The sequence below is a fragment of the Eurypyga helias genome, unplaced genomic scaffold (assembly GCF_000690775.1).
Source record: "Eurypyga helias isolate BGI_N326 unplaced genomic scaffold, ASM69077v1 scaffold5397, whole genome shotgun sequence".
NCBI lineage: Eukaryota > Metazoa > Chordata > Aves > Eurypygiformes > Eurypygidae > Eurypyga > Eurypyga helias.
The window spans coordinates 14,839-41,217 of NW_010259708.1; the positions used below are offsets into that span (position 1 = coordinate 14,839).

General features: G+C 44.0%; 1 protein-coding gene across 1 annotated transcript in view; it reads right to left on the reverse strand.

Moving 5' to 3' along the window:
• LOC104511938 (mitogen-activated protein kinase kinase kinase kinase 4-like) overlaps positions 1-26,379 on the reverse strand; it is a gene marked incomplete at its 3' end in the record, with an annotated part of 82,779 nt that overhangs the window by 11,068 nt on the left and 45,332 nt on the right. The window contains 12 exon segments of the mRNA XM_010154737.1: positions 1,957-2,050; positions 5,681-5,799; positions 6,745-6,842; positions 9,543-9,658; positions 11,264-11,331; positions 12,129-12,260; positions 18,592-18,732; positions 22,492-22,653; positions 23,408-23,538; positions 23,541-23,565; positions 24,589-24,784; positions 25,199-25,271. Coding sequence (XP_010153039.1) covers positions 1,957-2,050; positions 5,681-5,799; positions 6,745-6,842; positions 9,543-9,658; positions 11,264-11,331; positions 12,129-12,260; positions 18,592-18,732; positions 22,492-22,653; positions 23,408-23,538; positions 23,541-23,565; positions 24,589-24,784; positions 25,199-25,271 — 1,355 coding nt within the window.

The window sequence follows — 26,379 nt, forward strand, 5'->3', positions numbered from 1 at the left end:
CACCCGCTCCGAGGAAATACTCATAAACCATGTAAGGTGTGAGGCACCACACAAGTTCTCTCCCCGACAGCACAAAACAGAGTCAGAGCTCTGTTTCTGGGAATACATGGCTAGAAGCTTTGAGAGGAAGAAAAACGGGATGTGTAAAGCAAGCAGTGTCCCAGATAGGGAGGGCAGTGCGGAGGGATCTACCCCTGGCCGCGATCAGTCATGGTACCTGAACATCGGCACTGGAATGTAGAGAGGGACAGGAGCCAAGTGCTACACTAGAAAATTCCTCCTGCACATACACTGAAGCAAAAAGCACCAACACACTCGAGCAGCTTCTGGCTGGCTGAGTTCAAGGCAAGTCTGTACATTGTACTGACTCTGCTAACAACCTCGGAAATGAGATCAGCTTTTTTGAGTGCTGGCCAAAATATATTTTTTTTTAAAAAGTAGATAATTCTAAATAAAAGACATTTGCCTTTTAAAAGACAAGTAATTAGAGAATCAATTTGATTTCTAGTTAAGTATTTCACATTTTAATTTAGATATAAAAAACCAAGCCAAAACATACATGTCGGTATTTGAGACTAAGGAATCAAGCCAGTACAGGGCCTTTTTGTTCAGTTTTGAATCAGATTCAGCTGAACTGAACCAAACCAAACCCCCATTTGAATCATTTGGGCAGTTTGGTACACCTTAACCACTGCAACCCAGTTCATACTGATGGGCCAGGGAAAGGCATATTGGAAGAAGTCGTGGAGACTCACGATAGCTGTGGTTGGTGAAACAGAGGTGGGAGGAACGGACAGGATTCTCCACGAGAAGCAGGGAGAAGACTGGAAGGCAGAGAGTTTTGTGAGGAGAGGTGGCAGTCATCTGTCTGTTCTCCCTCCCGATTGTCCCCCCCCAAACCCACCAGAAAAGGTGACCTCCACCATTTTCCATCCTCCCTCATCCTCAGTCTGGGCCTCAAAGACCCCATTCTTTTCCTCAAGCAGCCTATTTCCAATGCACGGTATCAGGGAAAAGGGAAAGCACTGGGCTGGTCTTGCCACAAGAAAAACACTGGTTTTGCCCCATTTATAATTCCTTCTCCGAAGCAGGGTCTTTTCTCCTCAAGGATGGAAGGAGCAGTACTCCTTCCCCAGTCAGGAAGGACAGCACTCTGGTCTGAAGTTTGGAACTCAGACCAGAGGTAAAGAAAACTCCTTCTTCCTAGCCCTGCCACAGCTCACACAAGCCATTCAGGGAAAAACACCAGTTTCAGAGCAATTTATTTTCTCTATCTGTGAAACGCGAGTGCGCTCAGTAATACGTGAGATGCTCTGATGCTGAGTGCAAGTCATTGCTGTAATTTTTTTTTTTGGTTGTCAACCACAAAGAACATCGTTCTGCTTTGTCTGTCTTCATTTTTTTGGCACTAATATTTATCACAGGGGAAAATCCACATGACTGAAGTCTCTACTAGAAACTACAGCCGGGAAGGAACCACAACACAACATATGAGAAGACATGGATTTTTGCTCAGCCAGTAGGGAAGACAAAGTGTTTTTCCCCTCTTCTGGTAATATTTTCAGTAGGAAGAGGTAGTTCTCTTTATATTGGAATAAAGAAGGTCAAGATTTTTAAAAATTGTAGCAATACACACAAACAATAATCAACAGTATTGCTTTTTGCAACCTGCCCAGTGCCTTCAAAAATACTCTGATATCAGAAACTGCTACCAGGCCAATAACAAGGACAAATAAAGAAGCGCAATTTCGTACCTAAATGTAAGCATTTTTGTAGGAAGCACAAAACCTGAACCACACATTTTTTTTTTAAGGCTTACAGCTCTAATTTGCAATGACAGAGCAGGACTTCAGAGTGAAAATGCTGGCGAGAAGAAATGGATACAGCGTTTATCATGCACATTAACGATCTGACTCCCCCCTGTTGTACCCACCCCCTTACAAATGGCCAAATTACCTTGTGTTCTGCGACGGTGCTTTGGGGTTTCAGTTCAATTCCATCTGGTACTCTCGTCCTTGAGAAATCTGCCACTCTGCTGCTTAGCAGTTGCCTGGTAACAAATTCCAATTAATGAACAGAACTACTTCAGTGGAAAAAAAAAAATAAAGAGCCCAAACCCCAAAAAACTGCACATGTACATGTTCAAAAGTGAGCATAAACAACATTCACTAGTCACACTTAAGAGGTTCTTGTATAAAAGCAAGCTGATTAGTCCGTGGATGTGCCTGAATGGACTCGAGCCGGAGGACCACTCACCATACACAGCAGGGAGCTCTCCTCACCTCGACGGAAAGCAGCCCTTCATCTCCAGGCATTTCCCCACTGTTTTTCAGACACTGCATAGTTCAGGCAAGTGAGAGCTGGTCCGTCAAGCTGTCATTTCAGGAGTGCCTACTCCAAAACTTCTCCTGTCTCCCCTTGTACACGACCCCACAGGGTGCAGTTATGAGCCACCCTGCTCTCCGGAGAACGAGCATCAGCTGCACGTGCAAAGGGAAAGCCACTGCTCTTGCTATGTGCTGGTACTGGGGACCTCTCTGCCACTGGAACTTCATACTGTGAATCAGTCCCTGAAACATGGATATCCTCACCTTATGTACAGAGACACGAAGAAAAAGTGGCTGAGAGCACCCAGAGACAGAAGAATGTAAGAGCCACTGGGCTGGCGGGGGCCAAAAGCCCACCTTGCCCAGTATCCTGTCTTCCACAGCGGCCAGACGCAGACACCTGAAGAAAGAGCACGGAGGAGGCGAGCATCGGCTGTGATACACCCCTGCACACTATTGCTTCCTACACAACCAGCAGTATCTTTGCGTTTTAAGCTTTGTCACCCAAGGGGAACTGCCTCAACCTTCTGCCAGCGAGGCTCTGGCCCCGTTTCTGTGCGTTTCCACCTCATATTGTTTATTTATATTCATCTATTTATTACTGCGATCCACTTAAGCCTATTACATTTCTGCCTCCTTTCCACTAACTGTAAAACTGGCTGGATTCAGGATGCTGGTGCGAAGGGCTCTACAGGGCTACCCCACACCTGGAAGAAGTGCATAAGGGTGTTTAGGGTTTTTTTTAATATTGCCCAAAGCAATAACAAAGGTTTTGTGATAGAGCTACTAAGATGGTTGTGAAGGAGTAGAAGTTTTTATGGCTTTTGTTTTGCTGTTTATTTTTTGGGGTTGGGTCCCCCTCCCTTCAATGGGAAGGGTAAATATTCCCGTACTAAACTTAGAAGGAACGGTAAGATACGGAGTAGGATCAATGGGGAGTGCAAGGACGCGTTCTTATCAGGAATGCAAGCAGCAGCTGATCTTAGACAATGTCAATATCCCATTTCTTAGGGGGAGAAAGTAATTCCGAGCCAAGCACACAGGTTTTGGTAGGGAACAGCACACGAAGAGCAGAGACAGGAACTGAAGAATGCAAAATGAGCCCAGGAAAATCAGTGTTTTAGGGGGATTGTGAATGCTGCAAGCATCAGAAGAGGAAATAGAGCATCCATGGAATAGATGTGCTCTACAAGCAGGTAAGATGCTGGATCACACACACACTGACACCATTTCCTTCAAAGAAAAACCTGGTGTCTGTGAGGAAGAATTCTGGCTCATCTCACTGAAAGAAAAACAAGACCAAAAGTTGTTTTACTGGTCAAAGACAGATGCCCTTAGTCCTGACTTCCGCAGCAATGAGCCTTCTCATAGTGGTTAACAGGATTCATACAAGAGAATATGAAGCTCTTTCTCCTGCATATGAGCATGTCCCAAGTCTAGTCCTACTGGGCACCTCCATGAAACCTTGAGCGTGGACATCAAGGCTGTTACACAGCCCAGGCAAGAACAAGAAAACAGGTTGTTTTCACCAGCCAGCTAAAACTCAGCCCAAGGTGTCTCAGCCAAAGCCCACACAGAAACACTCCTACAGACTGTGAGGGGCTTCAGGTCCTGCATTCACATGCTTTAGATAGCAAGAAAAACAAAAACCTTCACTTTATGCAGAATATGCAGAGTTTCAGTGCTGGCTGCTGCTTTCACTCTGATCACTATCCTTTTTGCTATTTACCTGGTAGTAATGAGGATATATTTCCCAAACCACCTTCTTTTAATACAACTGACATTCAGCCGAGGTGAAGGGACTTGGTTCATCGAGACTACACTTTTGATTTCACAGGAGGTCTTGCGGTGGCTGTGTGCACAGGAAGGCAAACCTGACAGGGATCATCCTGCTAAATCCACTTTTCTAGAGGACTGGTGGATCTTGCACAGATAGTAGATGCAAATAACACATGCAGATTTCCAATGGCAGTGATACCACTCCTTCAAATCATTACAGCATGCAAAGATCACAGCAATCTAACACTTACACAGCAAAGTCATTGCTACAGGGCAAATCCATATTTTTATGTAGAGTCTTTCTGTGGTCTAGGATGAATTCTACGACCTAGAGTGAATAGAACTTTTTACAGATCAGAATAAGGTGGTTTGGAAGAGGATAAGTAAGAAAATAAAGTCATTACAGTAAAAAGACAGCTTTCAGGTGCACTGAGTAAGCTGCAAGATTTTTAACATTCTCCCTCCTCATCACTCAGCTTGGAAAATGAACTTCAGAAATGCAAATCAGGAGCATATGCAGGCGCAAAAACTCTGCCTTCTTCAGAGCAGCAGAGGGGAAAGGACTGGTACCAGGCCAACACAATAGCTTGCCAGCAGTGCTACAAATCTGTGCATCTCTTCCTGATGACTGACAAAACTGCTTGTGCAATTATGTCAGAAGAGCAAGAGCCCTCTCCCAGAGAGCTCTGTGATGCACTTCAAAGAAAATCCTACAACTTGAATTAAGCTGAAGTCTCTTTGCAAGAAAATTAGAAATTTCATTCACTGATACTAAAAAATAAATCTGTTGGCTGTTCCAAACAGCAGGGCTGGCCAGCTCTCTTTCACTTGGACTCGCAAGCTATTCACGCTCCACTATTTCTCAGCAGAATATACATTTTGCATGACAGGTAAAACACCACAAGATGTCAGTCACAAAATCAACAGGAGAAACTGGTAAACTAGAGAGAAACAGTTCAGGTGAGATCAGCTTGGTACAAGCCACAGCATCATCTGGCAACCATTTGCAATTGTGCAATATAAAAATATTAAAAACATAGCAAATTTTATAAAACCAAAACCTGCTTACACCACCCCTGCTCTATAAACAGCCCTGGTGAAGGAATCAGCTTTTCAGCGGTAATTATTTCTCCAGGAGTGAACAGGCTATCTGAACACAAGGGTCACATTTGCCTTGCTTTCTTCTCTGTAACCTGTCTTTAGTATGAAGGTGTATAGTTTTCTTTCCCCTCTCCTTTTTTCTTTCAAAAATTCCATCTAAACATAGATCAATGTGATCTCTACAAAAGCACTACCTATTGATACTCAGTTAAAACCAGACATTTCCTCACTGTTCCAGGGCAGAAGTCATCAAAGCTTATTACACTGCATACTGCATAATGGAGCAAACATTTACCCCCGGGAGTTCATTATAGTGCCATTAAACTGCTTAATTACAACTGACATAAATGACTGATAGCAACTTCAGAGGGGAGCAGTATTTATGTATGCCAATTTTTTTTCCAGATATTTAAAAGTGTGTAATAAAAAGGAAGAAAATAATAATAATTAAAATATAAATAAATCATGCCAACCTTGAGTGGTTCATGTCATCTTCGTCGCTGCTGCCGACTTCGTCACTTGATGAGGAATAGTCTGCTGCTTTTAGAAGTGAGTTGGCACTGTCCTTCCCCTTGGCAAAGGAGCTTGGGCTCTAAGAAAAGAAAACTCAGTTGATTTTTTTTTCTCATGGAAGAACCCATCACTAAACAGCATGTGCAGTATTTTACTGTCCCAGCAAACAGAGTTACTGTCACTTCCACAACAAAGAAGCTTTATTAGGAAGTTGATCCAGCACAAGTGGGTATTTCCCACAGGAAAGTGACCTAAGCCATAACATCTGAAAGGTGACCACCTTTAGTCAGCCGGTTATTTTGAATCTCAAACATCAATCTCACTTTGCAGGAGCACAGAAGTACTTGTTTCTCTCACAAGAAAAGGAGTGCTCTGCACCAGAACTAAAGGATTACACCGACTTGAGTTTTGTCCCAGCCCTGAACTACCTTGAGGCTTGGGGGGCTGTGCCTGTGCAGACCGGGCACAAAGCACCTTTGGGTTGGAAAGGCCATGCCAACACAGCCATGGCTCGCAACCACAGGGCAGTCAGACATCCCAGTCTGATGGGAACACGTACACAGGCCTCCCAACTTCGTTGGCAGTGGCCTAAACAGTCAGTGGCACGTCAACAAAGAGAGGGCCAGGACAGTCTTGAGTGTGTCACAGCCTAGCAGTGCATATTCCAGGCAGTTACACACTGGGTATTTGCAGAAGCCACAGGCACGGTCTTGACTTCTGGGTAGCATGATAAGTGATTCATGACTTCCTGAAATATTAAGGATGTACCCTCCCTTTCTAAAGTTTTATGCTCAGATAGGTTCAGGAAAACTGAACTGTCTGCTGAAGACCTGAGCTGGACACAAGTCAGATCTGGACCAAAAGCTGATGAGACGTGTTAATGCAGCAGTTAACCTCGAGCCAGCCCCACGCAGCCTCATTAGCTGGCACAGTCAAGCACCAGCAGAGGAGCTGTCTGCACGGACACGTCCTCAGAGAGAACTACGGGCAAATCAAAAATATCAGTGGATTTAAAATAACCTACCGCAATCTGGACTGCGTGAGAAGCTTTGTCAGACTTCTTCTGCAGCTGCAAGTGGTTCTGGGACAAAGCATTCTCTGACTGGTCCGGTCCTGGATTCCCTGAAAAACAAAACACCAAGGTTCTTTTTTTAAATGAATGTGCAACAGAGTGAGCAAGGGGACCAGTCAGACAAGCACATATACAGTTACCACCCAAAGCAGACACCAGCCTCTGCTGGCAAACTTCCCTTTTCTCTTTGTTGCAAGGGGCAATCTTTTTTCTTGTTTCTCAGTGGTTCTGGATGCCACAATAATGTGTACATAAATCCATAATGGTGCAGTTTAATGCTGCAAGAGTAAGATGAACAGACCAAAACCGTGGCAACATACTTCCACTGCTCAACAGCAACAGTTCCATGGACTGGAATGCAGCTAGCAACGGAAAAGGGTGATGGCATGCTAATCCCTTCCTCTGAACCTCTTGTTGAGGGGAGCAGTTCATCTTAGCAGCAAGTGTTGGGTATATTCCAGCACGGAAGGTGCCACCCAGCTATATTGCTGTGACTGCAGCCAGGCGGTCACGGAGAGGGTACACGAGCCTGGGTCCTGAAAGCACATTTTCATGAGCAACCAAAGGTGACGTCAAGATTTGGCCTTCATAAAACTGTTGCACAAAAGCAGCCTAAAGGATCTGATTCTCTAAACCCCACTGGGCTGGGGGCAAACAGCTACACTAAACTTTGCTCACGAGCATGGGGTCAAACGAAACTAGGATTCACTGCTTCCCATGGCAGCACAGCCTGAGCTGTTTTCCAGTCCCTGCTCCCCTTGGGGCACACACAGTGCCACTTCTCAGCTCCCACCTTCCACTCTGCACTGTGGGGAAGCAGGTAATAACAGCCCTCATTTCTGCAGAGAGAACTGCACTGAAGGCACTGTGTTTCACTCCCAGGTGGCTTGGGGACCTGCCACCCTGCTTACACCTTCCCTTACTGCTCATGAAGCTACCTGGGAAGGGCAAAAGCAGCCTTCAGAGCTTCTGCCTTCTGCACACAATTCCTGATACATGTGAAGGGAGAGAAAGCAGACGTGCCCTCACTCTGCCCCTGGGACACACAAGCCAGCTCAACGTCTACCTTGTGCAGCAATTTCTCCCCTGGCTATCCCGCTGCTACCAACAGGACTTCTTGCAAGTTAAGTGGGGAGAATTCAAGCCCACACATATTAAGATTTGAATTTGGTAACTTAGATAGCTATTCATTGACCAATAAGGAATTCTGAATCTTAAAAGCTTTGCAAAATGCATGAATGCGTGAAACTGTTGCGATAAAATGAAGTAACTCAGCAAAAGTATTAGCTTTAAAGTATTTATAGCCCTTTCCTGCCCAATTCATTATCCCTGTGGGTTTGGGAAAGCAACAAACCCTTTCTGGAACACCATATGCCAGAACTAGCTGCAATTTAATGACACTTAAGAAGCCAAGGAGACAGTTTAAACCACAAGGGAGGTTTTCTATTCTTTCCATTGCTGGTGAGGTCTTCATTTCCCCTTGCCAAAACAAGACAGGAGTTACACATCACACAGACATTGTGAAGTTGAGATGGGCTGTTGCACGTTGTTCACCTCTATATGCTGTTATTTAAATACAAAATGACATAAGAGCAAAAAGAAACATAACCCAAGCAGCTTAAAGTGTGCTTTGAATCTCCCCTGAAGCAAAGCTTTGTGCTCAGTGTAGTCAGTGAGAGCAAAACTGGCTTGATTCTCTAAGTGTAATAAATAAGCAATTTGTTCTTCGTTTATAAAGGGCTCCCAAATTAACCATGTGAGTCTCAGTTTAAAAATAAATGACTTCAGCAGCTCGCTGGTGTGGTTTTAGAACATTTTTAGCATCCACCCTACTTCAAACTGGCAGGATTCCCCATGTCCCCCTTCTTCAGTAGTCAACCTGGATGCAAAGCATTGTAAACACACCACTGCTTTGCCAACACCTACACGAGAAACTGCCCTACGGTTGACCCACAGAAAATGCCCTTAGGAATAACAGTAGAGGAACAAAGCTGTCCACTTCTGCTCCGTGTCCCCACCTGCCAGAATCTCAGGGTCACGTCTCAGGAACAGAGTCTGTACTGCAAAAAATATGCAACCGCCAGCAAGCCCACGGCGTTCCTACACCGCTACTAGTCATACCAAGACAGCTTACAAAGTTGCACTTTGTTTAATTTGGATGAGGCTGTCACTACCTTTCAACTTCTTTTGCCCTTTTTTCAGTTCCACTATCTTTCTGCAAGTAAAGAATGTTGGAGGAATGTTTCATAAGGTGCTGTACAGAGAGTCTTTTGCTTCCTTCAGCCAGGATGTTTAACGTGCAGAAGTATTAGTGCACAGCAACTGCTCATCTGTATCATCCTATCAGTGGGCAACGAAGAAGAGCAGCATACGGTTATGCAGAAAATGCCAGTGGGTGAACCTTAGTATGTAATTACATCTGTATGTCTGTAATGTTGGCTCTGCTGAGTTTCAGTGGTGTCAGTAAGTGCAACAGAAGTGATTTTCTTTAATTCTTAATTAAGGCAATTCAGATTTTCTATATGGAAATATGTTCACAGTCACTTTTTGACTCAAAAGAGGAAGCGTTTAGATTTTAGGAACATGGAACCATAAAATCCAGAGAGGTTTCAAAAGCCTACCACCCGAAGACATAATTAAAAAAAAAAATTCCCATTTGCAATGTAGCACTTGACACCCTGCAGGAGCCTGTTTCATGTGATCGAAGTTTTGCACATTTTGAGTGATGCATCTTTTGAGTTAGGAATCACCTGAGGTTGACCGGCTGCTCTGATGAGATCCCATCTCCCACTGCTTGGTGCCAGGAGTGCTGCTGCTGCTGTTTAGCTTCAGAGCATGTACCCCAGGGGATGACTGATGAGTGTTACTAAACAGACAGACAAAAAGCAGATCAGACTATCTTGCATGCAGGAACACAGACTGGAACAGACCTCCTAGGCCACTGAATCGAGTTTCCTGCTGTTACTGTATGATATAATACTCCTGATAAACAAAAGTTTTATATGCACTACTGCTCCAAGCTGGGCCACCCAGTAGTGAGAGAGGATGGAGGGGACAGTTTCCTCTGGGCAGTCATTTTGGGAGACTACAGAGATTCCTAAGTCATTACAAAATATCCTATTACATGTACTTCTCTCTTGGCCTCTTCAGACCTGTGTCACTCCTGACTCCAAAATCTCATGGCTTTTACAAATAATGAAACTTGCTCCAGCACCCTGCTAGCAGACACATCATCACCCACTTATGAATGGAGAAAGGAATGCACCAACATTAGAACAAGCTGCTGAGCTTGTGAGTAAACCAGTGTCTCACCCAGAAACCCAGGTGCAGAAGCCCCTCACTTATAACACTGTGGTCTACTTACATGCCTCCTTACTGCTTTTCCTCCTGTAATCCCTAAATAGGAATTTAGGGCTTGTCTTCACTTGAAAGTTATTTCAGAAAATGTTTCTGACTCCGGCTCATGGGAAGTGCTGTACATTATTTTGTTATGTCAGCTAAATCTACTTCCCTTTCAAATACCTCCAACTCTAGTTTCTCACAGCATTATGTTCCCTGATCAGACATCCAGTGGGGGCTACCTTTACCGCTCAGCTCTCTGCATCCTTGGTCTTTTCTACTGGGATACAAAAAAAAGCACACTAGCCTTAAGGGCAGACTGCCAAAATAGTCAAGATACATTTACAAACAGCCTGTTCAAGCTACCACCAGGCAAAACAAAGCTACAGGCACAAGCTTCACAAGCTGTAAGTGCCTACACAGAGAGTTGGGGCCAGACTCTCACTCGCCAAAGTATCCAGGCACCTTACTCCCCTTTGAAATCAATAGTGCTGGCACTGATGTAGAGCATCTGCAAGAGCATCCAGGCAGCCCTGAGCAGCAACACTCCCACCTGCCATCACCAGTGCCAACAGCCTTGGATCTGAGTAACCTGCACCTCCAGCAGTCACTTACCCTAACACGAAGGGAAAGCAAAGCATTGCCAAGTCAGAAAGAGTTAAATGACTGCCCAACACGCTGCCCGTTAACTGGGAAACGAACACAGAACTTGCATGCAGCCTGCTCGGGCATGCCAAACAGGTTGAAACAACTCATTGCAGGAATTATTACAGATGGAACAGTCTTTATATATTAAAAATAGTTTTCCAGCGGAAGAGAGAACTACCCTGCATGAAAAGGAGGACGAGATCTGCAAGAGGCTTGTTTCTCTTTAAATCAGTTATGTCAATCATTAAAAGGAAGCTGGTTTAGACACTTCCTTCAACTTTAAGATCAGGAAGTTTGGTTAGTTATTTTTGTGGACGAACTGACTCAAAACTCAAAATAATTGCAACTGCTACCAAACGAGGTAGGAACTCATGTCAGTTCCGGTGTTACTGAGGTTATGGCTTTGCTTTTAATAAATTTGCTTTAGTTTTCCTACTGACAATAGATCAGCATCAGTTTAAGCATAAAACATTTATGTGCTTACCTTGAAAGGCATCTCTGATGGCCAGGCTGACCCCCGCTGTAAAATTTAGAGGTTGTCCTTTCTGGAACCTTAAGGATTTAATGAAATGTTTTAAGGTTGCTACTCGTGGTTTAAACTCAGTAAATAAACCTAATGCTCACCCTGGATCAATGCGAAAATAAGACTAACCAACAATAAATGAATAATGCTTCGGTGGGGAGAGGGCTTCCATGGTATCAACACTGGGAGCTGCAAGTCAGCAGCACGTGCTTCCCATCTGCTCCAAGCCAGTGCAATCTATCAGGGTGCAGACTGAAAGCAGTTTGCACCTCTCCTGAGAGTCAGCGTTATTCTAGGTCAGTATTTAAAGCAGAGAGGGAAACGCATCTGCAGTCACTTAATGCAGCTTTCCCTAGGTGGGGGATTACCTTACGTTCCTACCTGGAAGAGACACACCCCAGCTGCGCAGCAGTAAAATGAATACAGCACACATGCATATACACATCCCCACATATATATTCTTGTACTTGTTCCTAGAAATTCTGTTAAAAGAGAAATATGCCATCACCTGCATTACACAAACTAATGAGCTCTTCTGCAACAAGCCAGATTTTCCACAGAAAGGGCAGCTACAAATACTTGGTCTAACTAAAGAAGTGCATCGCATTCACAGGTCCTGCAGACATTACACACACAAACTCAGAACACTGACCTGCTTATAAATTCATATCTTCTTTCTAGATTATTGAGACCCAGTTAATGTAGAAACAATGAAATTTTCACTCGTTTTCATGAAGCCCCAAGGATGGATTCTGCACCGCGCAGGGGAAACCGAGCAGAGTTCTATTAACCACCGACATTGCCAAACACCCTGAGTTTCACATACCTTTGGGGGCTGTTCTTCGCTTTGACCCACGCTCCAGAATACGTCATCCGGCACAGGGCTGAGTGGTGTCGTCACCATATCCGATAGTGAACTGCTGTGGTACATATCCTTACTGGCTCGGAAATTTTCACACTTGAAACAAATGAAATACAAGCTGCATTGAACTTCCTGCCATGTAACAGGTCTCAGCCTCAACAGGTATCAATGGTTCTGTTTGCAAGATCAGATTTTCAGTAAACGTCCAAGGAGTATTGTGTTTGGATACAACCCTACTCACTGTGTTCACTGTGAAGCGAGTTATTGATGTTAGCGTGTCAGGCACAAATATTCCAAGGTGGAGGGTACAATAAAAAGAAATAGTAAAAACATCTATGCTGTACATAGATCTTCCCTTCTTAAATCTGTGAAGAAGCTTACAGGTCATTGGTGATGAACAGCAAACTACTTCACTAGATGATGCAAAAATTAGTGTGGAGTACGTACATTTCATTCAAACCTGACCAGTGCTTCCATTTCAGAATTCAGACAGTATAGACTCTCACAAGTTTGATGTTGACTTCCAAACTGGCCTTTGCAAGCCTACCATCAACCTAGAGTCAGTGGAGACAAACTGCCATCTGGAAGCGCTTTCACCTCTCCAATGGTTGTGAGGGTGCCCTGGCTCTCTGCTGCCACAGATTTTTTCGACTGGAAAAAATCAAACTTGAGAATGCAGGAAGACAGAAATAAGACTAATGCTCAGACTACACCTCATGGGTAGTCATGTCCATGTGCCCATTGCAACTACCCATGTTTAAAAGATATCTTCAAAGGTATGGAATTAGAGCATTAGGATAGCAAATGCCCTAATTCACGGCAGGAGGCGAGGAAGACATCAAATCACCTCCTCATAAAGACTTCATTCAAGGGAACAATAAGTAAGAAGGGTAAAACCCGTTAAAATGCTCAAAATCTGGTCCTCTGACTCTTTCTGTCTTTAAAAGAAAAAAAAAGAAAGGAAAAGAAAAAAAGGAAAGGTTCCTTAAATTCTACACACTAATGAAAAGGTATGAAATTAGAGCATTAGGATTGCAAATGCCCTAATTCATGGTGGGAGGTGAGGAAGACATCAAATCACCTCCTTAAGACTTCATTCAAGGGAACAGTAAGTAAGAAGGGTAAAACTCGTTAAAATACTCAAAATCTAGTCCTCTGATTCTTTCTGTATTTAAAAGAAAAAAAAAAAGAAAGGAAAAGAAAAAAAGGAAAGGTTCCTTAAATTCTACACACTAATGATCTATTACACTGTTGTCTTGCAAAGGGGAAGCAAGGCAGAGAGCTAAAAATGTACTGATTCTCCCAGAAATGAGAAATCCTCTTAGACACAAGACCGAGACAGAACACACAGAAACGCTGGGTGAGCTGGGCCCGTCTGGAGGAAGTGCTATGATAGAACCAACCTGATGTTGGCACAAGTAGAAAAACATATTAGAGAAATGCCTGAAGCTATACCACTTTCTGCTTTATCTTGTCAGACCTTCCATGCAACACCAGACCGGGGCTCTCCAGAGACAACCACAGCAGGCAGGAATGTCACATCCTTCCGGCACCTGGAGGGAGCCCGTGCCCCGGCATGTGAACACACCTCTGCCAGGAGGCACCTCTACCTCAAACGCACGGTGAGACCAGCATCCACGCCACTTGCAGGCCTAAGAAAGAGGCTGGCAATTTTTGCCTGAGTCAAAGTTCAAACTCCTGTGTCCTGATGAGTTACTGCAATGAGTTACTGATCAGAGGAAGCTGCAGTTCAGTTTCCCCCAAAAATGACTCAGACAAGTATTTTATTCATTTATCTGACAAAGTCTGTAAAACTCTACAGTTCCCCAGTCTTAGAAACACAGTAACTGAGAACTGCACACAGCTTTTCAATAATATAATACGATTATGACCTCCCCTATCATTCCACAAGACTAATCATTTCATGAGAACAATGTTCAAAATCACTTAAATATTGACATGTACGAACTCTAAAACTTGTTAAAGATGACAAACATCCATCCAAATGTCCCATCACAGCCTCCCAGACCAGTACGGCAAAGCCAACTGTCGAAAACCAGTTCTGAGTTCACCTAGTTAAATATTCAGGTGCTTTATCTGCCTTTTTGGGACAGTATGTTCTGTTGACTCTCTTTACAGAAAATAGCTTTTTCAGCAGTTGTAACATCTCATAATCCATGTCCTTTCATTTTGTCAAAATGACTTTTTTGTCCAACGTGATTGTCACTAATAACAGTTCTTAGTTAACCAGAATTATTTCAACAGCAAAGCGTTCCTCTGAAATGATTCATCGTGGGTACAGCAATAGGTTTTATAGCCAAGTGTATTATTACCAGAATACAGAAAGATTCTTTTCTCCTTGCTACTTTTTCAACAAGATACTTACATTTCTTCCTAAATTCTACCTTTTGAGACCTGCAGACTACCAGAAAACTACTTGTGCTTAAAAGCACGGATGAGCTTTGCTGACATAAGGGACAGGGTGAATCCAAACGGTGCAGATGGTACCTACAAACCCTTCTTGAAGAGACCAGTACACCGATTCCATGTGAAGCCAAGAAGCGATGCCTGCTTTTGGGATGATTTCTGTAGAACCCACAAGACTTTGCAGCTTCTCAAAAATATCAGAGAACCCCCAAAATCATGGTGTTTGATATTTCCCTTATTTTTACAGCTAAAATAATTTGTATGGGGGAAAAAAAAAATTAAAAACCCCAACATTGATTCTAAACTACTTAGACTCAAGCCCTAAACTGTTCTCATTATAAGTAATACTGGGAGAACAGCAGCTCCTCTCATGCACAGAAAGCACTGGGAGACAAAGTATTACCTACTATGTGTCTTCAAACCATGAAGGCACGCCTCACAGAGCTCAGGAAGAGGACCCTTTGCTCCCTGAAATCATCACATAAGGTGATTTAGTACCAAAGACTTATTACTAGAGTTAGTTTAAAAATATTTAGGAGCAAGAAGTTTTAAAAAGACAGGCCGTATGGCTTTTTGCAGGATACTAATGTGATACTTTTTGCACGTTACTAATGTGAACTGCATCTACATACAGGGGGTAGATAATTGTGACTGTTGTTACAAAACAGCATAAGGAAAAGGTTAAAACTTCTGAGCACATCTGCTCTGGGATGCTGTGTCAATCCATGACCTAATGTGCAGCTAGCTCTTCTAACATTGCTAGCTTTCTTGTTCTGCTACAGCCACAGTACTCCAGACAATAGCGGAGATCTAGCTAGCAGATCCTACAGGAAAACCACAGAGTCAATTAAAAAATGGAATTCATTTCAGATGTGAGCTAAATTCCTCCACTAGTCAGGCAGCAGGAGACACTGGGCAGAGAAACAGACTCAGTGACTTTGTTCAAGTCATCTCTGAAATTCTGCAGGTAGCCCAGAACGGCGCATTCCACACCACCACAGCCAGAGAGCCAGATCTGCCACGGCACTGCAGCAAACACAAAACAGGCACAAAACAGATGGAAATGGTACACTCTGATCTGGCAACAGCTCACATGACCTTTACCAGACAGACAGGATACCAGACACTGAGGAATCATACTCTCTGCACCTCAGGGAGTGTGTTAGGATTTCCAGTGAAATAATTTTGAGAAAGATTTGGACCACCAGGACATGCCACAAAATCTCACAGCGTATGATTTTTAAAAATAAAAAGTGATTTTTGTCTGAGCAGCAGAGTGATGACAGATGATCCCTCTCCGACAAACCTGGCTGGAGTTCCTCAACACAGACATCTATGATGAATTCAGCTTGCATTTTACCTCCACAGTTCACTTTTAAATCAACAAGGCACCCACGTATTCAACTCCACAAGTAGATTGCTTTTAATCTGCAGGTGACTAACTGGCCCATCACTCCTATTGCCTTAACACTTCATAAGTTAACGCAGGCAGCATATCCAAACATGCCGCTATTACCACCAACAGCTGCTGCCAACCAGCAAAAGGAAACACAACCCTTCAGAGGATTTATAAATTACCACTGAAGTTCATCTGGTCTCCATGCTAACACAGCAGGGAAGAGCACAGATTGGCTTCTGCCTGTCCACACCGTCTCTATCAGCTGGAGCACTGGCTCGTGAGTGGGTAACTGGGCAGATACCTGCAGGGAGTGAAATCACACGGCAACAACCGTCTATCACTTGCTGCTATTATCCTTAAGTAACACCATCACTTTAAACAGCATAAAAATTTTAGAGTGTAGTTTCCATCAAGGAATGTGAAAGAGGTTGGTAAATACTGCTTCATTCGTCACCAGTCCCCTTGGCAGCTGGGAGAGATACTACCAAACAAAGAAGCACCAACAAGGTGCAAAGAAATGAAGTGACTTGTCTTAGGTGACACAGCCAGCCTAGAATGGAGCTCCTTTCATCCCAGGAGTGGCATTTTAATAGGGCAGGACTAACCTCTGTATAGCCACTGTGTTTCCCCAGAATCCCAAATGCCCTGCTGTCCTGGTTTCAGCTGGGATAGGTTATTATGCCAAGTAGTTGTCGTGCTTATACTAAGCCAAGGACATTTCAGCTTCCCATGCTCTGCTAGCGGGGAGGTGCACAAGAAGCTGGCTGAGGGAACAGCCAGGATAGCTGACCCAAACTGGCCAAAAAGACATTCCCAACCACATGATGTTATCCTCATTATATAAAACTGAAGTTGGTCAGAGGGCAGAAATCACTGCCTGGGGACAGGCTATCCGTAACCGGGTGGTGAGCAATTGTTGCATCCCTTGTTACTGTATATTCCTTTATCAGTATTATTATTTACTCTCCCTTTGCTGTCCTATTAAACCTTTTTTATCTCAAACCATGAGTTTTTTTCCAGTTCTCTTGCCCATCTCACCTAGGATGGGGGAGGTGAGCCAGCAGCTGCATGGTGCTTAGTTGGTGGCTGGGACTAAACCACAACACCTGCAATAAACTATGGACTATTCCACTCCTACTGTAGGCTGAAATATTCATCTCAAGGAAGCTGCCAGCCTCTACCCAAGGCTAAGATACATATGTCTTTCTGCAGACCTTGCACCAGGTCTCCAGTGGTTTGACCCTACAGGAAAGGCACAGGGAAGCTTCGACTTAAAAGACAATAACGGACAGCTATTATCTGCATCCCATAGGCTTTTTCCAGGGCATCAACAGAAGCAGAAGGACAGGGAAGTGCTGAGCCAGGGAGCCTGATCCACAAGGACCCTGGCTTCTGGGGATGGAGCAGCTACAGAGTGCTTTGTGAAGCACAGCCTAAGAAAAAGTCAGAGCAACAGATCCAATGGATGAGGAAAAGAGGTCACAAGATGCCACAGCAGCACCCAAACAACTCCTAAGCCTGATCCGAATGCCACGCTGCCACGGGTAAATCCTACAGAAACAACTGGAGAGGTGGATCAGAAGTTGTATATCCATCCACCCATCCATCCAGGAGCCAGCCCAAACTGAGAGCTGCCAAGAATAAAACAAGAACTATAATTGTATATCCTCGTTGAGGGGATGAATGAAGTGCTGTGGGGAACTGTAAGGGCAGTAAGATTATTCCTACCGCTGCATGTTTTCAATGTTTCAGCTTAAATGAGCTGTGCTCACATTTAACATAGTTTATTCTACTTCCTGGCTTGTTTTTCTTTCTCTCGCACGTGCTTACAGTTCCTTCACAAGAGACTGAGTAAAAGGTAACTGCAGTCTAAGCTACTTATTTCATACTCTGTGAAAGGTAGGACGTTAAAAGGAAGCCAAGTTTTTGGGCACACTGCGAGAACCCTAAATCTCCTAAAACTGGCAGAATCAGGCTAAAATGTTTTCACAGAAGGATTCCGAAACAGAACCTTATCAAAGCGCTTTCACTGCACAGGTACTGTTTAGGTGCCTCTTCTACCCCTAATACTGAAAATTTTCAAGTCCCAGACCTTCTGGACTCTATCCACAAGCAAAAATCTGACTCTGCATTGGTCCTTATTCTTATTGGTCCTTATTCTCCATATACTTCTACATTATTTCATAAGATTACTAACCATCTTGCTTGTGTATATGGTCTTCAGGGATAAAAATTCTGCTTTTGGACTTGTTTTGTAAAGTAGCACATGTATTTATGGTGCCATATAAATAATACACCAGGCAGAGACTGCAACAATGCAGTCGTTCGGGCTTTCTGTGAAACGTCTGAGAGTAGTATCATGGAATCAGCAATCAGGCATCAAGTATATAAAAATAACTGTTATCTAACTGTTATCTGCAGTACTTAAGTATAATTCCATGAAGAACTTAGCAGCATGTGGTGGCACTAAAAACCTCTGAGCTGGTTTGCACAGGCCTCAGTCATTTGTGCCAGGAGTGAAGGCAATCAGGTTTCGGATGTGCTGTTCTGCTTAGGAAGCACCCATGCTTTCCCCTCCCTGTCTGGGGCAGCAGCACATACCTGCACTAGCACGGCTCGCTGCGGGGCGGGGGTGCAAGGGCTGGAACTGCTGCCTGATCCCATCCTGGCGTGTGGCATGGCTTCGTGTCCCAGCACTGCTGGCCACTGGATGCTGTCGCTTTTCTTTTTTCGGTCCTCGGCCTGTGAAAGAGAAAAGCAGCAGGATGTTGCAGACGGAGCCTCAGGCTGTGCACCTGAATGTTCTCCAACAGCAGCCCGGAGCGCACTGACTCTGACGGACATCCCCGTCAGGGAGAGGCCAGCCCTGGCTCAATACAAACCATTACTGCCTCTCCACTTGCAAACCTTACTTTTCCATCAAGTTTCCAGACTGCAGCAAGGAAAAGGGCCTGAGTTGCCTTCTGCTGTCTCCTAGGCCATCCGATTTGCTGCAGGCTGGGATTTGAGCTGGGAGGAATCATCTGTCTGCATTTACTTTGACAACACGCAGCCTGTATTGCTGTGCATTCATTATTTCCTTCTACAACACTAACATCACTGCATGTGGCTTTGTACTTTAAAACACCTTTAACACACTGTCTTTTGGTATGTTACTTGCACTATGGAAAAGACTGAGGAACATGATCTAGAAGGAATAAAAGTACTTTCATTTCCTGAGGGCGTTACTCATTACAGAAATCTTTAACCTATGGTTTTGACCCCACTACTCTTTCCAGTTTCATTCAAGATGACTAATTCCCATTCTCTAGTGTAAATCTTTACCATATCCTCTGATTCAGCAGCCTAGAAACGGCTCTGCACAGTGAACAAGAGAGTAGTGCCATAATAACACCCAGTTATTTGTGTCTGTGTGGGCATTCTTAATGGTATCTCTCACTGTATCTGGATGTTTGTGTCTGTATCAGAAGGGTAAGCATATTCCTGACACAGCCTAGGAAACTGCTGAGGTGATGGAAAATGATTCCACTTAGTCTCACAGATCTTGATTGGGGAAAAAAATAACACCAAAAAAACCCCAAGCCTTATTAAAGCAAGCAACCACAGCCAAATATCATGCAATTCTAGACCCAGTGAACTCAATCATTATACAGCTCTTGAGGCCAGATTTTCGTTACTTGCAGCTCCTAATAACAAAAGGCAAATTTTACCATAAGCAAGAAAGAAAATGTAAAAGCTAGACATGATAATTTACCTTCCACCTCTGTGCCCAAAGGGTGCTTGCATGTACTGTATTATGATCCAGATGCAAACGCATGCAGTCAACACTTTGGGGTCCCAGAACCGATGCCAATCTCTGTCCAGGCACTGAACTGGAGCAGCGTCAAGCCGGAGCTGGGAGTCCTTGTCTCAGCTCGTTTGCTCCAGTGACAATGGGACCAGATACAGCCTGGAGTGAGCTCACGTCTGCACTAACCAGAGGAAACCTGTCCTGGCCTGCCCGCAACAGGATGAGTGCCATGGCAAATACAAGGAATTTTACGTTAAAACATGAAACTTGAGGCTTTGGAGACTGGAGCAGCGTCAAGCCGGAGCTGGGAGTCCTTGTCTCAGCTCGTTTGCTCCAGTGACAATGGGACCAGATACAGCCTGGAGTGAGCTCACGTCTGCACTAACCAGAGGAAACCTGTCCTGGCCTGCCCGCAACAGGATGAGTGCCATGGCAAATACAAGGAATTTTACGTTAAAACATGAAACTTGAGGCTTTGGAGGGCTTTAGGGATCTGCACTAACCAGAGGAAACCTGCCCTGGCCTGCCTGCGACAGGATGAGTGCCATGGCAAACACAAGGAACTTTACGTTTAAACATGAAACTTGAGGCTTTGGAGGGCTTTAGGGTTTGTTTTTTTGTTTGTTTTTAATGTCTCAATGCACTAATAATTCTGAAGAGTTTCTATATATCAATAATTGGTCCTGCAAAATGCCACCGAGACCTAAAAGGTTTGCAAACAAACTCATCCTTGAGTAGGCTCTCACCCTATCCTCTGTAGGTCTACCAACAGAGAAACTAGCATCTCCTTGGCTAATAAACTCAGAAAGATCAATATCAACAAGAACAAACTCACTGAGACGTAACTGTGAAAAAGTTAAAACTTCAAAGCATTTTTAAATTGTTCTGAACAATTCTGACTACTAACATAATTACAAAGTCTCAAGCTTCAACCAAAAAATGCAACCCTCTACCAGTAATTATGATTTTAGTGGAAGGATCTGTGACTTCCAAGTGCTGAGATTAAATAAGTAATATTGTAAAATACTTTGTCCTTAAAACTAGAGTATACTATGGTAGCCATAACAACAAGAGTCTTGTGCTGTGAACCTAAAAGGCAGGCAGCACTTTATCTGCAACTAGTGATGTTTCATTTCACCACTAAATTAAAAGTTAAGTGACTTGCACGCTGAATTCCGTAATACATTTGATTCTGCTGCAAAGGGGTCATTTACAAAACCCATGCCCAAACCACAGAGGAGTACTTAAGCTGACATTCTGCGGTTCTGTTGACGTCTAACTACAATGGAGTAAGAAAAGAAAGTTAAATTAGCTCAACTGAGTTGCTTTTTCTCCCCACCCACTGAAAGCTTAGCAAAGGCAAAGCATTTCTGCTGACTTTGATGTTGTGTATTTAGCAAAAGCAGCTTACTTCTTTGTCCACACCCAGCTTACTCCCCAGATGGAATAAGACCCAGCCCTCCACCACCAAACAAATATTGATTTCAGGAGGGGTTAATTCAGAGTTCAGTAACGATCTGTTGAATCAGTCAATGCAATAAAGCCTTTGGATCTAAGGCATTTGGGTTTTTGACAGTTAAGTTGAACTTCAAACAGAATTATTCTCTTGTTTTCACAAACTGCTATTTCAACAAGGAGCTTAATATCCTTTGTTTTACTGACTTCATATTGCTGCTTAGCTGTTTGCAGACTCTATTCAGTTATTAAAATTCGTCATCTCAACAATCCTAGCAGTTTTGTTTAACACTATCAATATAGAGAATCTCAGCGTGCACACAAAGAGGAAACAGAGGGCACTTGCTTTAAGGCTGCAGCAAGAGGTTAAGAAGCAGTGCTCTGCTTTCCCCCTGCGTACACGGGCATGAGCTCTCCTCGTGCCTTTGCTTGGGTATTTTGGGAAGATGCTTTGCCATGAATACAGAGACCATCACATCCACTATTCTGCTTAGACACAGCTACTCAAGGAGGCACCTGTGAGCTGCTGAGAGTTTTTGACATCGACCCAGACTTCAGTAACACAACAAATCACCCCAAGATGTGGAACTGGGCTCACAAGCTGCGATTATATCAAAAAGAAAGATAAGTGTGTTAGGAATGATGAGATAACATACGTGCAATGCACCCGAGCTTTTCACAGTGTGGTAACAGTAAGCAGAACAAGTTGGCAGGCAGAAATACTTCCAGAGTTAGCAAGAGTGAAATGGATTACAACTCTTAATCAAGGACTCTCTGCGGCTACCCCATATCCATCAAATCTTATCTACCTAAAATCCTGGGAGACAAAGAACAAGAAAAGGTATCACAGCCTGACAGTGAGGCACAGAGGTCTGAGCATGACGCCATTCTGCGTCTGGGACAATTCTGTGGACCCTAAAACGAGGCAAAGACATCTACTAAACCTCAGATGATACTACCGTAATTCATTCCTCTTTGGAAGACAAGGGAATGACAGCTGGTTGAACAGAGAGACCTTGTTTCCCCATTCACCAATCAACCCCTTTTCTGAACTCAAGTAGAAATGACAGAGCAACCCCTCCTTTCCCTTATCCTCTACATTAATGGGAACCAAAGGCTTTATGGTCGCATAAGTGTGTGATAAGACAGGTCAAGCTCCAGATTTAGGTTTAAAGATCAGTCTGTTCTCTGCTTCTGCATTACCACAGCATCATAAACTGCAAAGCACTAAAATGCTCTACTGGCCAAGACAGTACCTCTTTGCTTGTGCTGCTTGATGGAGGATGCACGGCTGAATTTGAACCCTTGGAAGGCTCCTTCTTCTTCTGCTTGTGGTCGTGCTGGAGAGACAGCAGCTGTGTCTGATCTTTGGGGAGAGTTCGGTGCACCTTCCTGTTGTGCTGCACATCTTCCACCTTCTAAAAGCAGAGAGTGATGAACCTCAGAGAACAATGCCTTGGAGGACAACCAAGCTGACTCCTAGAAATACTGGCTTTTCAAAGAACAAAGCGAGCACAGCTCCAGCAGGGCTGACAGAAGAGCCACAACCCCAAGCAACAGGAAGCATAAAGTGACCCCAAACACTCTGTGCTTGGCTTTTGAGACAGCATGTCAGAAAACCATATTTTTCTTTTTACTTTCCCTAGAACCAGGGGGTTTTAATGAAACACTCCATGCTCCCGTTTGATTACAAATCAGTTTGCTGCTGAAGCAGTAGAAAAACATTGTGGCTAAGGTGCCAGACATGACAATGAGACTTCAGCATTAAAATTAACCTCTGCTCTATTTTTGACTGTGAAAAAGAAATGGTCATGATTACAACTCAAACAGAAACTGGAGATTTAAGCTTAGGTTGAGCTGATGCTGGAAGCTTTTGGGGTAAAGATATTTTAAATCAGATTAAATGACTGAAGACCATTTCAGGACTGAGAAACAGCAGGGACAGAATTGGGAGAGGCAGTGTCTTTGCTGTAGATAAGGAGGATGACTCAGTAACCCTAAGTTAACTCGAAAGAAGGCTGAATCTGAGAACAAGAGGCAGTAAATACATTAAAAAAAGTCCCTCTCTGGTCTGTGACTCAGAGGATGGGAACACCCTCAGGGAACTGAGAAAGACATCAGCTACAGGAACAGGGAGCTGTGAATTGCTGCCAGTCAACACTCTTTTCATACCTGCTTCTTTTCTGATTTCCTCTGTCCATCTACTATGAAGCGTTCATCTTCCACAGCCCTTTTGTCTTCTTTACACCTCTCCTCTATCCTCTGAACGGCCTTAGCCTCTGGCCACCTCTGCTCGCATTCCTACGTAGCTCCTGCTCTCGCCTCTGATGCTAGAAGAGAGTCAGGGAATAACACTGCTTATTTTACTTTACTTTTGTACCCACCAATGGACACCTGACACACCGCAGGGCAGAAGCAGACAGCCACAGCTGCCACCACAGTGACTGCCAAACCTGAAGTGAAACCTTTGCCCTTTCGGCAGCCAAGGGCATATTTGCCACTCATTTAAGCAGGCACGCGAGATCCCCGATGGGAGATGGCACGCGAGATGGCTGGCAGCTATACAAGGGACAAATGTCTTCCCGTCATGCTGAGAAGGAAGGGTTTTTCCAGAGCCCCCCATTTTGTTGGAGCAGCATTATGCTTCATAAATGCCAGCTCCACAGTGTTTGCCCAATGCTTGGATTTCATCAGATATTCCTGAGAAGAGACATGCTGGTGATTTAGCAACGCCTCCAACACCAGTGGGTCAGACAGCCATGAAGGCAGCAGCTATCTTGTAGCATCTTAAACAGAAGCAGGGCCAGGACTCCGGATCAGACAGACTCCGAACTGGGAAACACACATGAGAGAGAAATCGAGATCTCCCTTCCCATCTGCTTGGGCTTCCACCACCAAAGAAACCCAAGCCAAATGTCCTTCCTCTTCTGCGCCCAAAGCTCCAGGCACGCTGTCATCAGGAAAGGGACAGAACCCATTTAAAATGATTTAAAATAATTGTGTTCAGAAGTGACACATTTTCCCCAAGGCTAGAGACTACAGCACATGAGAGAGAAATTGAGATCTCCCTTCCCATCTGCTTGGGCTTCCACCACCAAAGAAACCCAAGCCAAATGTCCTTCCTCTTCTGCGCCCAAAGCTCCAGGCACGCTGTCATCAGGAAAGGGACAGAACCCATTTAAAATGATTTAAAATAATTGTGTTCAGAAGTGACACATTTTCCCCAAGGCTAGAGACTACAGTCCAGGTTGTGCTGACAATTTAGCACAGCCTTCTTGCCTTCCAAAGCCTACTCTCTACAGGCACATTTTTTATTTGTGATGAGACACAGAACAATACAAGGCAGCCCCTACATCCTCCAGCCTCCTCCTCTGCTCTTTCTGCTGCTCGATCCGCTTCTGCCGCTCTGTCAGCAGCTGCTTCTTGTATTTCTCCTGGTCCTTCAGCTGCTGCTGCTGGCGATGAGGGTCAGAACGGTTTTTGTTCTCCTGCTGCAGCCTCAGAAATTCACGGCGGAGAGTTGACTCCCCTGGGAGATTAACTATGGAGCTGAAAAAAAAGGGGAGGTTTCTGTGTGACTAAACATAACATTAAAAGGGAGGATACAAGATGTATTGGGAATTGCTTGTGGTCCCGTGTTAGCAAATTAAGATGTTCTGATAGATGGCCAACATGTTGACTATGCAACCGCACTTAGTGTGCTACAAAACAGTCTGAAGTGGATTACTGGGTCCTTTGTTTGAGAGGTTCATCCCTACTGCAGGGGAACTAAGCAGCAGCCTGTTACAGGCATCTTATACTTCGCAGTTGTATTTGGTAGCTACAAAACAGTTAGAGCTACCGAGGGGACACAGGAGGTAAGGGATTCAGAGCAAGTTAAGACAGCCATTCTGGCTGAGGAGCGCTGTCTTCAATGAGAAAAGCCTGGGTAGTCAAATTTGCAACTCCAGTAATAAAATTAACCTCGGCTCTCCTTCGTCTTCATTCAGCTCATCATCTTCCTCCTCACTTCCACTGTAATCGTAGTCTGTTTCTTCTAAAAAAAAAAAGGACAGTAAACAAATCCCAGTGAGGAAGGCTGTTATTTAAGATATGATCTTGAACTTTGCTTCTGAGCACTCAACCTGAACTGCATGTAGCTCAACAGGAATTTAAAAGCCACAGATTGCACTGGGAGGCTGAGGGGAGGCAAGATATCCATGTACATAATTCAAAATCTAGTTCAGCGAATGTTTCAGGGCAGCCCCTTTATGCACCCCCACCTTTTCCCTCGACTGAGTGTCTTGGTTTTGTAAAACTAACCTATTTTCATGATTTGAAATAAATTAGGCTAAACCCACAGAGAAATCCAACCCCTGTAACAACACTGCAGAGGGCTTCTTCAGAAAGAAATTTAGATAGGACATAAAAGACTTGTAGTGCCCTGCTCTGCTGTTGCATCCCTGTTGTATGGCTAAGCTGAGGCCTTCAGTAAACCCAGGTTTCCTTTCGTACTGAAGTGAATAATTAAAAGAAGAAACAGAGATAATAAATGAATGCTATTTTTAGTACACTGGTTCAGAGAAACTGCCCCACACTCTCAGAGTTCTCTTCAAGACTAACATGAAGGCAGCTTTTAAGGGATGCTTTCAAACTGGTCCCACTCTAGCATGCCATATAGGCAGCAATATAAAGCAGGGCTTAATTTTTTGAAGAAGACACTATTTTGAAGAGTGCAGTCTGGCAATTTCACACTGTTCTCCCTTTCAGGGGAGCTTTGATTAAAAATAGCACTTTTCAGGTCAAAACATAACTATCTATCAAGAACTGATTGTTATCATAGCATTCCTCCAGCTCCCAAGGGCATTTGTGAGAAACTCAAACACGCTATCTTTCCATTCAAAAGTGCTTTGAGATTCATAGCCGAAAGAGGTGGTGGAATTTGCAACTACTATTGGAGTCAGTAAATCTACATTGCAACAGCAATTTCGTTTTAGGCACAAATATTCCAACTTGGAGTTTACAAGTCCCTTTCCAACTGTAGAGTGCTTCCCAAGTTTGCCCTCTAAGTCACTGCACTTCACAGTGTTCCTGCCTGTAAAAAACATACCGAAGATGACAAGGGGAGAGAGGGCAGAGAAAATTGGTGGTCAACAGGCTATGGC